Genomic DNA, 16032 nt, shown 5'->3' on the forward strand with positions numbered 1-16032 from the left:
TGACAAGGACTAGTGGGAAAGCTCCCTGGTTTTAGGAAGTGTTGGGGATATTTTCACATGGGGCTTTTGAAATGGTCCCACAGGATTAGTGAAGGTAACAACATCCGCAGCAGCAGAAGCAAGAACAATAATCATAAGCAATTACAGAGCTTGCATAGATAATAATAGTGATTAACAGTGAACATTTATTGAATGTTTTCCTATGCCAAGCCCAGGTCTAAAGGTTTTATATGCATTATCTTCTTTAATCTTCATGACAATTCTACAAGGTAGGAACTCTTCACCCCCGTTTTGACAAGGAGTAAACGGAGACCCAGGACGATGAAATTCCTTGACCAACCACATGCAGCTAACAAGGAGCTGCAGATGCTGACCTGTGACTAACAGTGACCACAGGAACAAAGAGGGGTTCGTTAGGAGTGAGTAGTCCTGACTCTGTATTGCTCTAGGTTCCAAAGAGCTGTCTCTGGTGGGGAGGCTGGGTGAGGAAAGGAGAGGTGGGGTGGAGGCAGCCAAGGGCTTCTAACCCCTTCTTCTGCTCTTCTATGTTGGTCTTTTTAAAATTAACCTTTAAACAATTGATTTGCTACTAATTGTCATGTGTAAAACCACCATACTGAAGGCTGAGGAGACCTAACTCCGGTCCATAGAAAAATAAAATTCAGCTTTGAAACCCAAGGCAGAACAAAGCACTGAAGAGGCCTCAGGCTGATGACACAATGCACAGTATGGGTCAGAAAGAGGTACCAAATGCATCTGTAGCAGGGACAGGGGCCTCTTTCATATTTGGACATGAGAAAGCACAGGGCAGCCTTATAGTCAAGAAAGCCCAGATAGGTTTCTTAAGATGGGAACCGAAAGTGAGGATGCAGAAAAGTCGAGACTTTGGCCCTTGCCACCTGTGGATACATGAGGTGTCTAATCCATTAGCGAGGAAAGACTGGTTGATGAACCCATTCTAGGCCATGGTATTCATATTATAATGAATCGTGTATGCTCCCATATTACTTATTGAATACACCTGGTTTGGTATTTTGATGAATTTGTCTACATTTTACATACTTTCCATAGGCTTGTGTTAAAAGATTCAGCTCTCAACTGAGAGGGTCCAACTGAGTACCCAGTCAGAATTCTAGTACCTAGAGGCTAACTTTGATTAAAGCATCAAAGTTACTCAACACTGGGCACCAAACAGGCATTCAGGCAGGGACTAAGAAAACAGCACCCAAAGGAAGACTGGCCCTCGTTTGGATAAGAAAGCTATAATCTATCCCCCTCTATGGATTCATTCCAGAAGAGAATGGTTATGGGGTTCTTTTAAAAGGCCCAATGTACAAAATACCCCCAACAATTCTTAAAACTCAAACTCCAGGACTTTTTCTCCTGGGCCATTTTCCTTATGCCACCAATCCGTTCCCATCCTCCACCACCTGCTCTGAGAGCAAGCAGGTCACGATGCAGTGAAACGTACTAGGGTTGGAGGAGATCCTTACCTGACTGCACAGCTCTAGGTTCTCGGAGTACACAGCAATCTGTCGTCTTGGCTGCTGCTCCTCCGATAGATAGCTGGCCAAGAGGATGAGGACATCAAAACCGAACTTGTCTGCAAATGCTTTCAAATCACTGGTGATATTGCCGTGAAACACACAGTTCTAAAACAACAACAGGCAATTTGATATTAATGTCAAACTGCTCAGCTTTGGGCGGTTTGCCACAAATTTGTCCAGTCCTATGCTGTATTGCGACAGAGATATATTATTAGACTCAAGTGAAATAAATACTTCGAGGAAGTTTGGAAAGTTTCATGCGATGGCTTAAGACGTACCTTGCTTGTTTGTTTTCCTAAAACAAAGAAAGGAAGGAGCCTTTGCCATGATTGTTAAGAATAGTTTAGATAAGAAACAGATACCTTAATAAGATCTCTGTTTTTCCCCTAAAATATTTATTCAAATACTGACTTTCATTTCAATTACTGATATTTTATCTTATTGATCCTAGGACATAGGAATGTCTGCTATTATTGCAACTTATCACTAGAAAAATAGCAAGTAGGAAATTATTGTCCTTTTCTATAATGTTTTCTAATGATTATTATTAACTTCAAGCAGAATTCATAAGGATGAACCTAGCTGAGTTTACTGAATGCTTTTTACCCCTTTTTAAAAAAATCGGACCTCTTATTATGCACATGTATTCAGTAGATGTCTAGAAGGTTTGTGTAAAGGCTGTGATGTCAGATCTGCTTGTTCTACATGGTAATAAGGAGAAATGAATTAACTGCAGAAAAGTCAACTGCTACCACAGAGTACCCAGACCTATGGCTCACCTCCTTGGAAGGTGTGCTGGCCTTTTCAAGTTTTATTAACTACAATGAGAACCACTTTGCTGGCATGGGTTTCTCTTTTTCTTAAAGAAACATAGTGAAGACCAATGCTTGGCATATACTAGTGGCTCAAGAAATGTCTATTGAATGGAGAGACACATATACAAAATCAACCTGTACTACATAATCCTCCATCACAGCATATATGTGGCATATATATGATCATCATATATAATCAATCAACTGACAGTGTATTGTGCTACTTAATGAAAATCACCATGATAATGCACTCAAGATAGATAAAGAATTCTATTAATTTTTTTCTAATGACAAAAGTCATCAGAATTATGCATGCCCCTGGTAAAGTATTAAAGCAATACAGAAATGTACACCACATGAAGTGGAAGTGCCATATACCCTCTGCTCAGACAGCATATAGGTGCGGATTTGTTCATGCCCAGATTAATGTTTGTATGTTGTAGCTCTTTGAAACATATGATGTTTGTGGCTTAGACTATTTAAAATATCCATATCACATGTACTCTAATTCTACTGAATTCACCCTCAAGGTCTCTGAGCCCTAAGAGGGTACAAGGGACACTTGGCAGACTTGCAGGCTCAGCCCATCACCAGCTTCCACATCTCAAGAGGCCTTTGTTTTTTACTTCTGCAGCAGCCACTTTTATTAGGCATCTCAGGAGGCCACTTTCATTCACTTTTTGGTTACAAGGAATTGCACATGGGAATTCACAAAGGCCTCAGAATATATTGCTGATGAATACCAAGGGTCTACTGTACTGACTTGCTAATGAAATCTATGATGTTCAAGTACACTAGCTTTGGAAGCATGTGTTCCAAAATGCCTACTGTCAGCTTTGATGCTTTTTATTTATTGTCCAAGTGTCATATTAACAATTTTTAAACGGATACTTAAAAAATTAATTCACTCACAATCAAAGTAGATATTTGGAATAAATTTAAAAAATAAAACAGACCTCAGATTATAGATGTGCATTCAATAGATAAAATTATTTCAAATAATCCTTGGTGTTATCCATCAAGAGCCTCAACACTGAACTTTCTGCCAGATATGGTTCCAAAGGAAAACAAGAATGGACAGCAGCTACGTATATTTTATCTCCAGTGACTGAAGGCTTTAGCACAAGAAGCTTTACAATTTTCTTTTAAAATATATATGTATACATTTTTTAGAAAGAGTGGAAGGGAGGGAAGGAAGGAAGGGGATAAGGGGGGGAAGAAAGGGAAGGAGAGAGAGAGAAAAACATCGATGTGAGAAAGACACATCAATTGGTTGCCTCACACACACACCCAACCGGGGGCAGGGGTTGAACCTGCAACACAGGTTTGTGCCTTTGACCAGGAATCAAACCTGTGACCCTTTGGTGCATGGGCCAGTGCCCTAATCACTGAGCAACAGTGGCCAGGACCTTTCAAAATATTTTTAAATTATGTACATAAAACCCTAAAATGCATTTATAAACTCCTAAAAGAAGACACAACATTTCTAAGAGTCTGACACATAATAAAATTACCATGACACTCCCACTGGGTCACTCAAACAAGAGAGAGCAGATTTTACTGGTATCTGAGGGCAAGATTAGGATTCAGTAGAATCAGCATTATTCAAAGCCATACAAGTGGAACATTTGCTATTCCAAGATGTTGGCTGAGCTCCAATCAATTGGGATTCTTCTGTGTTAAAATGACAGCTCTAGGGTCTTGCTGGACTCAAGTCCAGGGCAGAGTCTCAGGCCACGCCTCAGATCTACTGAAGCAGAATCTGCCCTTTCCACAAATCCCAGGTGATGTGATGCACGTGGAAATCCGAAAAGCACTGCTCTAGGGAGGTCTTAGTTAATTGGTAAGTTTTCCTATGAAGCAGTCCTTTGGGTTATCTCAATGCTGTCCCAGGACTTACTGATTCACACCCTCAGGCCCTTGCTCCTCACACTATCCTCATCATAAAAATCAGCCTGGGGTGTGTAGTTCCGGGCTGCTTTGCATCTTCTCATTTAGCAGGTTGAGGATTAGCTCAAGAATCTGTATTTCATTATGTACTGCAAGTGATTCTTAGGCTCAAACACCCTCGAGTAACACCCTCCCAGTTTCCCTCTGGGTGGCCCCAAATTCCACAGGATCAGATGCAGTATTGATAAAACAAACATTCCTGGGACTCATTTAAGCATGTTAAAGAAACAAAATACTTAACCCCAAAACAGAGATCATCAACAACCTTGTCCTACCTATCCTAATAAAATTGTCCAGACCAGTGTCCATCCTACTGTCTTTAGGATAATGCCAGGAGTTTCATGTTTAAAACTGAATCAAACAAGGGAATGAGTAAGAATCTTCAGGAATTCGGGAGGCAGAGGCTGTTTGTTCTGCTTTTATGCTGGTGCTGTTTGCATAGGAGATAATTTATTATTGTCTTCTAGCTACGCAGGGAGTCATGTGCTGTGGTGGCTCTTATGTTGCTGACAAGCTGGGCTGGCCCTGAATAAACAGCACTTCATCATCAACACAACCCAACTCTAGATACAGGTCGGCATTTCACTCCCCCCATTTGCCGTCTACCTGATAAATTACTGTTTTAGTTACGTGTATACAAATACTATTTGTTAATCTGCTCGAACGTCTCCAAAATGCTTCCCCCGCCTTAAGTTAAAATTATATACATTTATATGTATGCATAGCCCACTCAATTTTACCAAAGATTTAGAACACAAAGGGATCCTCCTTTAATTTACCATCCCCACCCCAATACAGCCTTCCACATTTCAAATATGACCCAAGCTGGAGATGGCTGCATGGAATTTAGGAAGTTCCTTTACTAATTATTACAGTTGGGAACTGACAGGCAGAAATCCAGGCTATTTCCATTAGTTAGGAAGCATGGGATCGATCATTAAACATCTTAGAGGTCATGAGTCCTTTTGCCGTAGTAACTCAGTTTTGGAATGAGTAGGGAGGCCCAGAAATGGGAGAAAAAGGCTTTCTTATTTCCTGGCCAAAAGCTAAGGTGTAGATCTCCAGGGCCCTAAAAAGAGGTTGATGATCACAGTGACAAAGAGCAAGGAACAGAAATGATATAGCTCTACTTTAACCAATACAACAACCGAGAGAGTGACAGTGATATGTCCAATAGATTTACTGTATTTGTGGTTGAAAGTGTGTGAACAAATGCAGTGGAATTCCCATTCTCTCCCATTTAGTTCTCATTCCATTGCTCTGAAAAATTTAATCTTTATGCCATATGCTGGTAGCTTTAGTGCATCACTTGAAATAAAAGTGATCTACTAATGTCTTATGAATATATGAGTACTTAAATGTGAATAGTCCTTGAGAGAGAAAAACCCACTCTTCTTACATTGTTTATTCATGGGTGGGCAAAAGTAGGGTTACAACTGTGAGCACATGAAACAGAGTGTATTCTTGTATTATTGCTTATTTATTGTTTCCTGAAGCCCTCCTGCTAGGTTTCCGCTCCCATCATTTTACTCAAGCTGCTGTTCTTTAAAGTTCCAAATCCAAAAATCACTCTCCTGTTCTTACTCTATTTGACTTTTCCAAAGAATTCCATGAGGGTTGACTCTCCCTCCTTCTTGAAACACTTAATTCCTTCACTTTCCTGACATCACATTCTCCTTGTTTTTCTACCATCTCATTGGCTGCTCCTCAGTCACCTTTGCTGGTTTCTTTTTCTCAGCCAACCTCCAAATGTTCTCTATCCAGGCTTTGTCTCCAACCTTCTTTATTTACACATTCTCCCTCGCGATTTACCCAGTCACATGGCATTCAAACCATCTATCTGCCAGTGACAACCAAATCGACATCACCTGAACGCTAACCTTGCCTATCCATGTGACATTGCCTTGTAAATGTCTAATAAGCATTTCAAACACAATACAACCTACCTCTGCCCCAGGTTCCTCCATATCACAAATGGCACCACCATCTATCAGTTACTCAAGCCAAATATCTAGGAATTATTCTTTTTTTAAAAAAATATATATTTTACTGAGTTTTTACAGAGAGGAAGGAAGAGGGATAGAGAATTAGAAACATCAATGAGAGAGAAACATCGATCAGCTGCCTCCTGTACACCCCCCACTGGGGATGTGCCTGCAACCAAGGTACATGCCCTTGACCGGAATCAAACCTGGGACCCTTCAATCCACAGGCCGATGCTCTATCCACTGAGCCAAACTGGTTAGGGCAAGGAATTATTCTTGATTCTTTTCTCATTCTTCATGCATCAGTAAATCCTGGTAACTTCACTTTTGAAACACAGCCCAAGTCCAAACATTCCTTCCCTTTTCTCCATCTCTATTATTCCCATAGCCACAGTCACCATCATCTCTTGCCTGGACTCTGGTGGCAGATCCCAAACTGGCCTTCCTGAAACTGCTCTTGTCTCCCTAATGTCAGTTCTCCACATAGCACCAAGAGAGAGCTTTTTTTTTTTTTTTTTTTTTTTAAATATATTTTTATTGATTTTTTACAGAGAGAAAGGGAGAGAGATAGAGAGTTAGAAACATCGATGAGAGAGAAACATCGATCAGCCGCCTCCTGCACACTCCCCACTGGGGATGTGCCCGCAACCCAGGTACATGCCCCTGACCGGAATCGAACCTGGGACCTTTCAGTCCGCAGGCCGACGCTCTATCCACTGAGCCAAACCGGTCTCGGCCAAGAGAGAGCTTTTAAAAATGTAAATAGACTCATGACACTCTTCTGCTTAAAACCCAATCAAAAGTTTCTCAATGTAATTATTATTATTTCTATTTTAATAGAAATAATAAGTCTAGTACACACTTGGCAGCATACATAGTTATTACAATATTATTGACTATATTCCCTGTGCTGTACTTTTCATCCCTGTAATTACTTTGTAACTACCAATTTGTACTTCTTACTACCTTCACCGTTTTCACCCAGACCACAATTCTCCTCCCATCTGGCAACCAGTAGTTTGTTCTCTGTATCTATGAGTTTGTTTCTATTTTGCTTGTTCATTTATTTTTAATTTTTATTTTTTAAGATTTCACATATAAGTGAATCATATAGTATTTGTCTTTCTCTGTGTGACTATTTTTTTTTAACTAGAAGGAGAAAGATTTGATGTCCTTCAGATGATATAATCTTAGATATCAAGATATAATTTTAATTATCAAGGAGAAAAAGTAGACATAGCAGATAGAAAAATAGTTGTAGAAAACAAAAGACAATTCAGAGTTGAAATACAAATGGCCAATAAATATCTGATAATTAAATAAATACTTTGATAATAAAACATTCCATCTTCTTTTTCCTATTATTGGAAAACATTTCTAAATGGGCATTCTCATACAATGTTGGAAATATATTCTAAATAAATAATCAGATATACACAAAAAAGATTTGTGGAAAATGCTAGTCACTGAATTATTACTTTAGTAACTATAGTAATAGCCTAACCATCCAACAATAGAGAAATGATTAAACAAACTATGGAAAATTCACACAAAAGAATATTATGCTGCTATTAAAAATCATGCAATCAAAGAATACTTAATGACACAGAAAACACTCATGACAGTGTTAAGTGAAAAATAATTTCTATAATTATGTAAAATAGAATGTCATTTTTGTATGTCTTTGAATAATATGCAGTGAAACCTAATGTCCAATGGATATTAAGATACTTTGATACTAAAGTTGTCATAATTATAGTCACAGTGGTTATCTAAATCTGATTGTGCCTCTCCATTATTGTAGGACACTCTCTCCAAGGTTTCTAGTAAAGGCTCTGGAGCCGGCTGAACCCCAGAGTTAACCCTGGGCTCTGCGTTTGCTAGCTGGACAACTTAAGTGAGTTATTCACCTCCCTGAGCCTTGATTTTCCTCATCTCTAAAACCCCACCTCATAGGACTGTTGAAAGAATTAAGAACATATATCAAGAAGCCAGCCTAGTACCTGGCATAGAGTAGACAATAAACATTAGATCTCTTTTCTTTCCTAATTCTTAAGCTATCAAAAGATCATTCTGAGGATTCAAGGGATTAAACTGATTCATAAAAAGTATTTTATAATTTCTTGGTATGGGAACTGGCTTTTCATATTACAATTTCTTGCCTTATATCCTCTATAATACAAGACTTTCAAATAATAATCACATTTAAAAGTGATTCATATGCAAAATTCCTAGATGTGAGAGGATAGAGGAAGTTACAAAGAGGTAAACACGAAGCCATGTCATTTAAAAAATGGTGTAGGATACAGATACTCTGGGTGAGGCAGTGTTTATCTCAATAGATTCTTCGTTCTTAATTCCAAGTGAGACTCAGTGAATGAGCTTTCATTTTTCACTACACATGCAACAGCTTTTAAAGCATCAAAAAAATGTGTAGTGATCTTCCCTTCAGCTAAATCACGGTGATTGAGCCTTTTTCATCATTTCCACAGTTTCACCTCCAAGTGTTATATGACCTTCAGTGGATTTTACCCCTGATGCTAATACTTTCCATTTAGGTCCAGCATTCTGGGCTGCATGCGTAATCCAAAACAGCGGTCTCTCTTACAAACTACAAATGAAACATATTGAGTAAGGCTTCTATTAAATGAAACAAATTATTTTCTAATGTCATAGACAAGCTATTCCCAGATTTATTATATCTGAATCTTTTTTCTTCTTGCAGGAAATGGAAAAATCAAGTGAACAGGTATCATCTGTAGGTAGGATGCCTCTAGATAAAAATCATTACCAAGATTAAAACAAAAGCTTGTACAGCTTCACTTTTGAGGCTTGTGAGTCTTAGAAACACAGTTTGACAGTCCATAGCTACCTTGTAAGCACAGTGGGCCAGTGGGGATTGCTGAGTTACTGAAATTTAAGAGGATAGTTTGACATTTATATTTTGCATAGATTTATTCTAGACCGAAGACTATTTTTTAATCAAGATATAAGAAAAATGCTGAGGTATGTATGCAAATGTTCTAACTGAAAGCTTTATGATTTATGCTACCAAAATTCCATTATGATGTTTAAAATATTCAGCAATAATAATCTGATAATTTTGACAGGAAAATGATTTATGAGAACACAAAATGCATAAATTAACAGATTTTATTTATTCTGTTTTTTATACACCCTTTAATTGGTAAGCAAAGATATTTCCCATGTTTTTACCAGATGTCATTTTTAAAAAACCCTATTGTTCTTATTTTCATAAGCTAGTCAAGACATTTTAGTAGTACAAACTCCACTGGTTTATTAAAACTGTATTAGACATCATTTTTTGAAAATACAATGAGACAGTGTAGTGTATGTTCTCATTTTTAGAGATAAAGAAAAAGCCGTTTTGTGAAAGATTTTGTTAGAATTAAAAATATTACAATATATAAATAAATATGTTACATATATACATATCAATAGAATTCTCATTTAAAGCAATAGTACATTGCCTAACATAATTCAATAAAGCACTGCTTCTACATAATGCACTCTGTTAAATGCTTTGCATCATCTCATTTAAATTTTAAGATGACCCAATGGAATAGGTAATATTATCCTTTTTTTTGCATTGAGAAAATGGAGGCTTTTGGAGGTTAAATAATTGATTTCACACAGCTCATATGTGTGAAAAACAGGACTTGAACCCAGGTTAGTTTGACTTCAGAGCCCATGTTCTCTAACCTCTATGTTATTCTTGAATGGGAACATTTTTATCACCAAACATACTACTAATTTCATTTTTAATTCAATAAAAAAGTTATGTGCTACTTCATATACTTCTGTTTAGTATTTTGATTCTCCCTAGTCATTATACACAAGCAAGCCACATCCTTGCTTTTAACAAATGCTAATAATATGTGTTGCTTAAATTTTTAATGATCCAATATTATCATGCTTTAAAATTAATTTCTACTTTCTCATCTACTCTATAAAATATAAATGTAGGCTGATCATTAACTTATATGTGTATAAAACTAAAATTAAAAACTTGTCCAAAGAAACCACTAAACAAATAATGCTGTGATATTCCTGCAGTAATATGTACTTTAAAAAGGTTGAACATGTATTTACACAACCACACACACACACACACAAAAAGCAGGAGAACTGGCATACTTCCTGGTTACCCAGAATTATCCTCATGTACCGTAATGTTTCTTGCTCTAATAGCTTAGACATACACAAGGGGAAAATCCAATTTTGTCATTCAGTATGTAAAAATCTCATCATGTAAGGATGCTTCCAACATTACTTTTCTTTTTCAAAAGCCCCCCAAAAAACAGGAATTAGGATTGGAGGAAGCAGGCAGGGAGACAAAAAAGGCAATTGTTTTCCCTGAGAGTGGGCATTTTAATAGAAAAAGCCTACTGTATCACCATCATTTCAGGCAAAGTCTTCTTGTACAGGCACAACTATCAAAGACAAAATTAAGTATAAACCTGCAGATGCTTCAATTTAGGTCAAGCATGTCATAAGCATTAGAGGAGAAACCAAGAGTCTTTTAGTCAATCACCTTTGTAAGGTCATCATTTGGGTTCTGAAATTCAAGAATAGAACGGGAGAGCACATGTTTATGTAAATCCGAATGTCACAGTTTTCATGTCAATATCTGTTACCTCCTATAACCATATCATTAATAAAGAGAGCGAGACAGAGGAAGAGTGCATTGGGAGATAATTCATCTGAAAGCACAGGCTTGAGTTAAGGACTTCTTGAAATGAAGTGGGCTGCTTTCAGGTCAACCTGAAATCAAGTGTGGTGAAGTCCTGCCTCAGCCTCATCAACTGTGTCATTGAGAACCAATGTCACAGGGAGTTGCCCTGGAAAAAGGCTCCTACGAGAGAGGTCCTAAGCAGGCTCTCACACTAGTTAACAGCAGATTGAATTCGTGCATGTGGGGAGGCACACAACCAATTAGAAGCAAATAAGTCATCATCTCATTAACTAGCTCAGACTAATTTAGGGACAGACCTTAACCTTCAAAGCTTTTCCATACAGTATGGATTTAAGGACTCAGTGACAAAAAGGCCAGACTGTTGTTCACCTAAGGGCCCCTTTTGTGTTCATGTATGTTTATAAGGATTCCTACATGGGAATGAATAATTTAGGACCCACCCATAATGGGAAATCCTCTCATTAGGCATGCTGTATTTTTGTTGTTTTGTTTTGTTTGTTAATACTCAGCTGAGGATATTTTTGCATTGATTTTTAGAGAAAGGGGAAGAGAGAGGGAGAGACAGAGAGAGAAACATCCATGTGAGAGAGACACATCAATTGGTTGCCTCCTGCACACATCCCGACCAGGGCAGGGGAACCTGCAACCGAGGTGCCTGCCCTTGCCCAGAATCAAACCTGAAACCCTTCAGTCCATGGGCAATGCTCTATCCACTGAGCCAAACCAGCTAGGGCAGGCATGCTGTATTTTTCAAGTGGTAAAACCTGGATAACACTCTAGCTATCGAAGAATAATAATAAATGATTTCCATAATTGTGTATAGATGTTTTAAAAAATCCCTATTGACTTTTTTTGAGCCATGAGCCTGAACACTTACGGCTTTATTTATTTTCCTTTGTAAAAATAAATCATCTAGTTTGAACAATATTTCAAGAAAGCAGGAAACCTTCCTTCCTCTGGGGGTGCCCCTTTCTGATTGATGGAAACCACCAGCCACGTCTCCGGAGTGCTTTGCTGTACGTGTACACACACACACTTCCGATGTCTCTAAGCTGTGTCAATATTAACCTGACCAAATGACGATCACACTGTCTCTTTTGTTCCTCACGCTTCTCACATGGGGAGCACAATATGGCTCTTGTCAGAGGTGCTTCATCATTTTGGCTCAAGGAAACTGCCAGTACAGTTTGGGATTCGTTCTTCATGGGCAGATATCCTGATGGGTCTAATGAAGCCTTTCTGCTGACAACTCATTTGCTAAAAATACCCCACCATCACCAAGCTTAAGTGGGGAGTACGGTTGTGTCCCCTTGGCTATCAACTCAAGAAAAGTCATTTTTTTTGAAGTCTAAAAAAAAAAATCTATATATCAAGGCACACGCTATATATCAAGAATACCACTCCTATGTGTGTTCTTGCTAGTTTCCATGTGCTCCCTGATAAACTTTATGACATTCTTAAATTGGAATATAATAGGGTAAACACCAATCTCAGAGCTCACACGCAGAGCCAACAGTCTGTGTGTGCCATTTGTTGCAATCTACGCTAATTACCAGAAACCCCCTCCTGAAAACAGATACACTCTGGGGTTTGTGGTTTTATTTCCCTTTGATGAAGCCTGTGTGTGGGGAGCTGAAGGAAATCATTTTCAGGTAAGGACACTGTGTTGTCGTAACTCTCTTGGTTGCAAGTCACAAGACCGTGAACTCAAACTGGCATAAGAGAGAGTCAGAAGGATCTGGGAGCATTCTCGAAGAAGCAAAGGAAGTGTTGGGGGACAGGCTGGGAGGAGGGCGGTTGCCAGGGCTGTGCTGGCCACCTGCTTCTCCATCCCCTTCCTGGCTTCCTTCTCCTCGCCTGCAGCCAAGCAGTGTTCTCCATGTGGTGGGAACATGGGCGGCCGCAGTTCCATTGTAGACCTTTCCATGTTAGTCACGGCCCACCCCCTCTTGGTCTTGAGTTTGAAAACCCCGGAGAAGGAATTCTGCACCAAGAAACTGAGGTAGATTGGGAGGACTATAAAATACAGACATGGCGCATGTTATAACAAGAGTGCTGCGTTAAGAGTCACTTCCTAGAGGAGGGGTGCTGAGCAGATAAACCCATAGATATCAGCACAAAGCACTAACATGTACACATCCACGCACAAACACACATGCACATGTACATACATGGTCTAAACCCTCTTACACACACTTCAAATAATTTCCCAAATTCCCATTTTATTTCCAGCCCACAAAGCCCAGTCATAGGAGGAGGCATGATGCTTGGAAGGATAACCTCAGGGAAGTAATCTGGTTAACTTTCATTTGAATGGAAATTTGCACCTAATGAAGAAGGCTTGCTAAAGAGGAATGACAAAATCTATAAAAGTACTAAGCTTGTAAAATGAAAATTATGCTTTAATCAATCAAAAACATGTAGAGTCATCTAATCAATCCAGGAAAACACGGCCAAGTCTTCTTAATCCGTATTCTTTCAGGTCAATGGAGGGATTCTCTTTCAGGCCCCTGAGTCTTCAGATGCTCAAATCTCTTACCACAACTGTCAAATTTTCATTGCCATTTGTACCCTGCATATGAGGCATTCAAATGCTTTAAATACAAATTAGAAATGATCTATATACCTTTCCAACAAGGGAGCATATTTGAGCTAACTCTGATAGAACAGGAGTTGTGTATATAAATATTTTATACAAGAGTTATTTATAAAAAGGCATTAAGCAGGCTAAATACAGAAAAAACAGTTGGAATTCATGACAGGTAAAAAGAAATAACTTTAGAGCAGAGCTTCTCAACCTCAGTGCTATTGACAATTGGGCCGGGTAATTCTCTACTGTGGGGACTCTGCTGTGCATTGTAGGATGTTTAGCAGCATCCATGGCCTCCACCCACTCGATGCCAATAGCAAACTCCTTCCCCTAGTTGTGAAAATCAAATATGTCTCCAGATATTGTCAAATGTCTTCTGAGGGGCAAAGATGCCCTAATGAAGAACCACTGCTTTAGAGAATAATACTAGGAGATGCTTGTAAACTTAAAAAAAAATCATATCACTTTCAACATTTTTAAAAACATGGCATAAAGCAAGACACATCATTAATTCTGTCTGGTTTAAGAGGTAGGAGAACTAAAAAATAAAATCATGAATAGGAAGCATTTATGTAAGTACTTAGTACCAAATGGCCAAATATTTCCTTTTTCTAAGCTGGTAAAAAACATTTAACATTTCCATCAATTATTTTGTAGTTTATAGTGGTATGCTTATAAAATAAACAGCATTTTTATTACCTTACACGAAGAAAAAAGTAGAATTATGTAAAAGAAAGAGGCAGGATTTTACTAAAACATCTACTCCCTGTTTCAGGAAAATGAGATTTTCCTAGGTATTTTCCAGAGCTTTGTCAGTTTAAAAAAATTGTATCAATCCAGGTCAGTTATAAATAAACTAGAGGCCTGATGCATGAAATTCATGCAAGAGTAGGCTTTCCTTCCCTCTGCTGCCTGCACCGGGGACCCAGGCTTCCCTCGCAGCCCCGGCTTTATCTGGAAGGTCAAATGGAAGGATATCCAGTCTAATTAGCATATTATGCTTTTATTATTATAGATAGGGCATTTTAAAACACAAAACTTTATATTTGGGATTCCTCAAAATGACACGCATACTTTAACTCCATTATGGTAACCCTAAAATAGGGCAGCTATATGAGTGCAAAGCAACATGCCTGGGGCATTGCAAGTGTTCAATGAATGGCTAGCATCCTTGTCTGATAACAGGGTACATGGAAAAATTCAAAATCCATTTTTGCCCTAGGCTGTTTGGCTCAGTGGTTGGAGCAGTCCTAGGACTGAGGGTCCCAGGTTAGATTCTGGTCAAGGGCACATACCTTGAAGGCTCAATGCCCCAGCCCCAGTTGGGGAGCGTGAGGGAGGCAACCAACTGATGTGTCTGTTTCACATCAATGTTTCTCTCTCTGCCTCTCCCCCTTCTCTCTAAAAATCAATGGAAAAATGTCCTTGGATGAGGATTAACAACAACAACAAAAATGTCCATTTCTGAGCTTGAATTATCTGAATCTGTATGTCTGCATCTCCAGTTCTCAACCCTGGTTGTACCTTAGGAATAAAAACTATATATATACTTACCAAGGAGTAAAAACTACATATATATATATATATACCAGGGGCCCGGTGCACGAAAAGATTCGTGCAATAGCCTTCCCTTCCCCTGGCTGCCGGCACCAGTTTTCCTCCGGAACCTGGGACCCAGGCCTTCGCTCCGGCTGAAGCTGCCTTCAAGCCTTCGCTGCCCCGCCCTGCCGCCCTGGGTTGGGTTGCACACACACACACACACACACACACACACACACGGGATGCCCGTGGCCCCGGGCCACGATAGCAGGCCCGGATGGTGGCAGGACAGGCGGGATGGTGCTGTCCCGCCCTGTCTGCAGTATGCAAATTAGCCGCCATCTTTGTTGGTGGTTAATTTGCATATCCCACTGATTAGCCAATGGGAGGCATAGCAAAGGTGTGGTCAATTACCCTTTTTGTCTTTTATTAGATAGGAGATATATATATATATATATATATATATATATATATATATATACAAATACTCCTACCCCACCCCATGAAATTTCAATTTATCTGGCTTACAGATGGAGCCTGGGCAGCATATATATTTCAGAGATTCCAGCTATTATTCTAATGTGCAGCTAAGGTGGAAAACAGTGGTCATATTGATATAATAAACATTTTCAAATCATGCTGTGTAGACAGTTTCTACATCAGTGCTTCTTGTTTCCATTCGCTAATCATTGAGTGAACTTTCATAGTCCCTGGGGAAAACCCAATTCCAAAAATATATGTTCACATCTTTTTTTTTTTAAAGTAGCCATAACTGCCTGCAAATGAGCAATACTAAAAGGAAGTACTTAAAAGCATGGGTTTAAAATCTGATAGCCCAGGATTCAAATCCTAGCCCTACACCCTGTTATCTCTGCACCTTTAGGCAAGT

General features: G+C 38.9%; 1 protein-coding gene across 3 annotated transcripts in view; it reads right to left on the reverse strand.

Moving 5' to 3' along the window:
• The window catches only part of PRUNE2 (prune homolog 2 with BCH domain), a gene marked incomplete at its 5' end in the record, with an annotated part of 212080 nt that overhangs the window by 78694 nt on the left and 117354 nt on the right, over window positions 1-16032 (reverse strand). For all 3 annotated transcript variants that reach the window (XM_081102943.1, XM_081102942.1, XM_081102941.1), the window contains one exon: window positions 1494-1652. In XM_081102943.1, the coding sequence (XP_080959069.1) occupies window positions 1494-1652 (159 nt within the window). The remainder of the gene's footprint in view (window positions 1-1493; window positions 1653-16032) is intronic.

This window comes from Myotis nattereri (assembly GCF_964212035.1).
Source record: "Myotis nattereri genome assembly, chromosome: 12".
In the NCBI taxonomy this organism is placed as follows: Eukaryota; Metazoa; Chordata; class Mammalia; order Chiroptera; family Vespertilionidae; genus Myotis; species Myotis nattereri.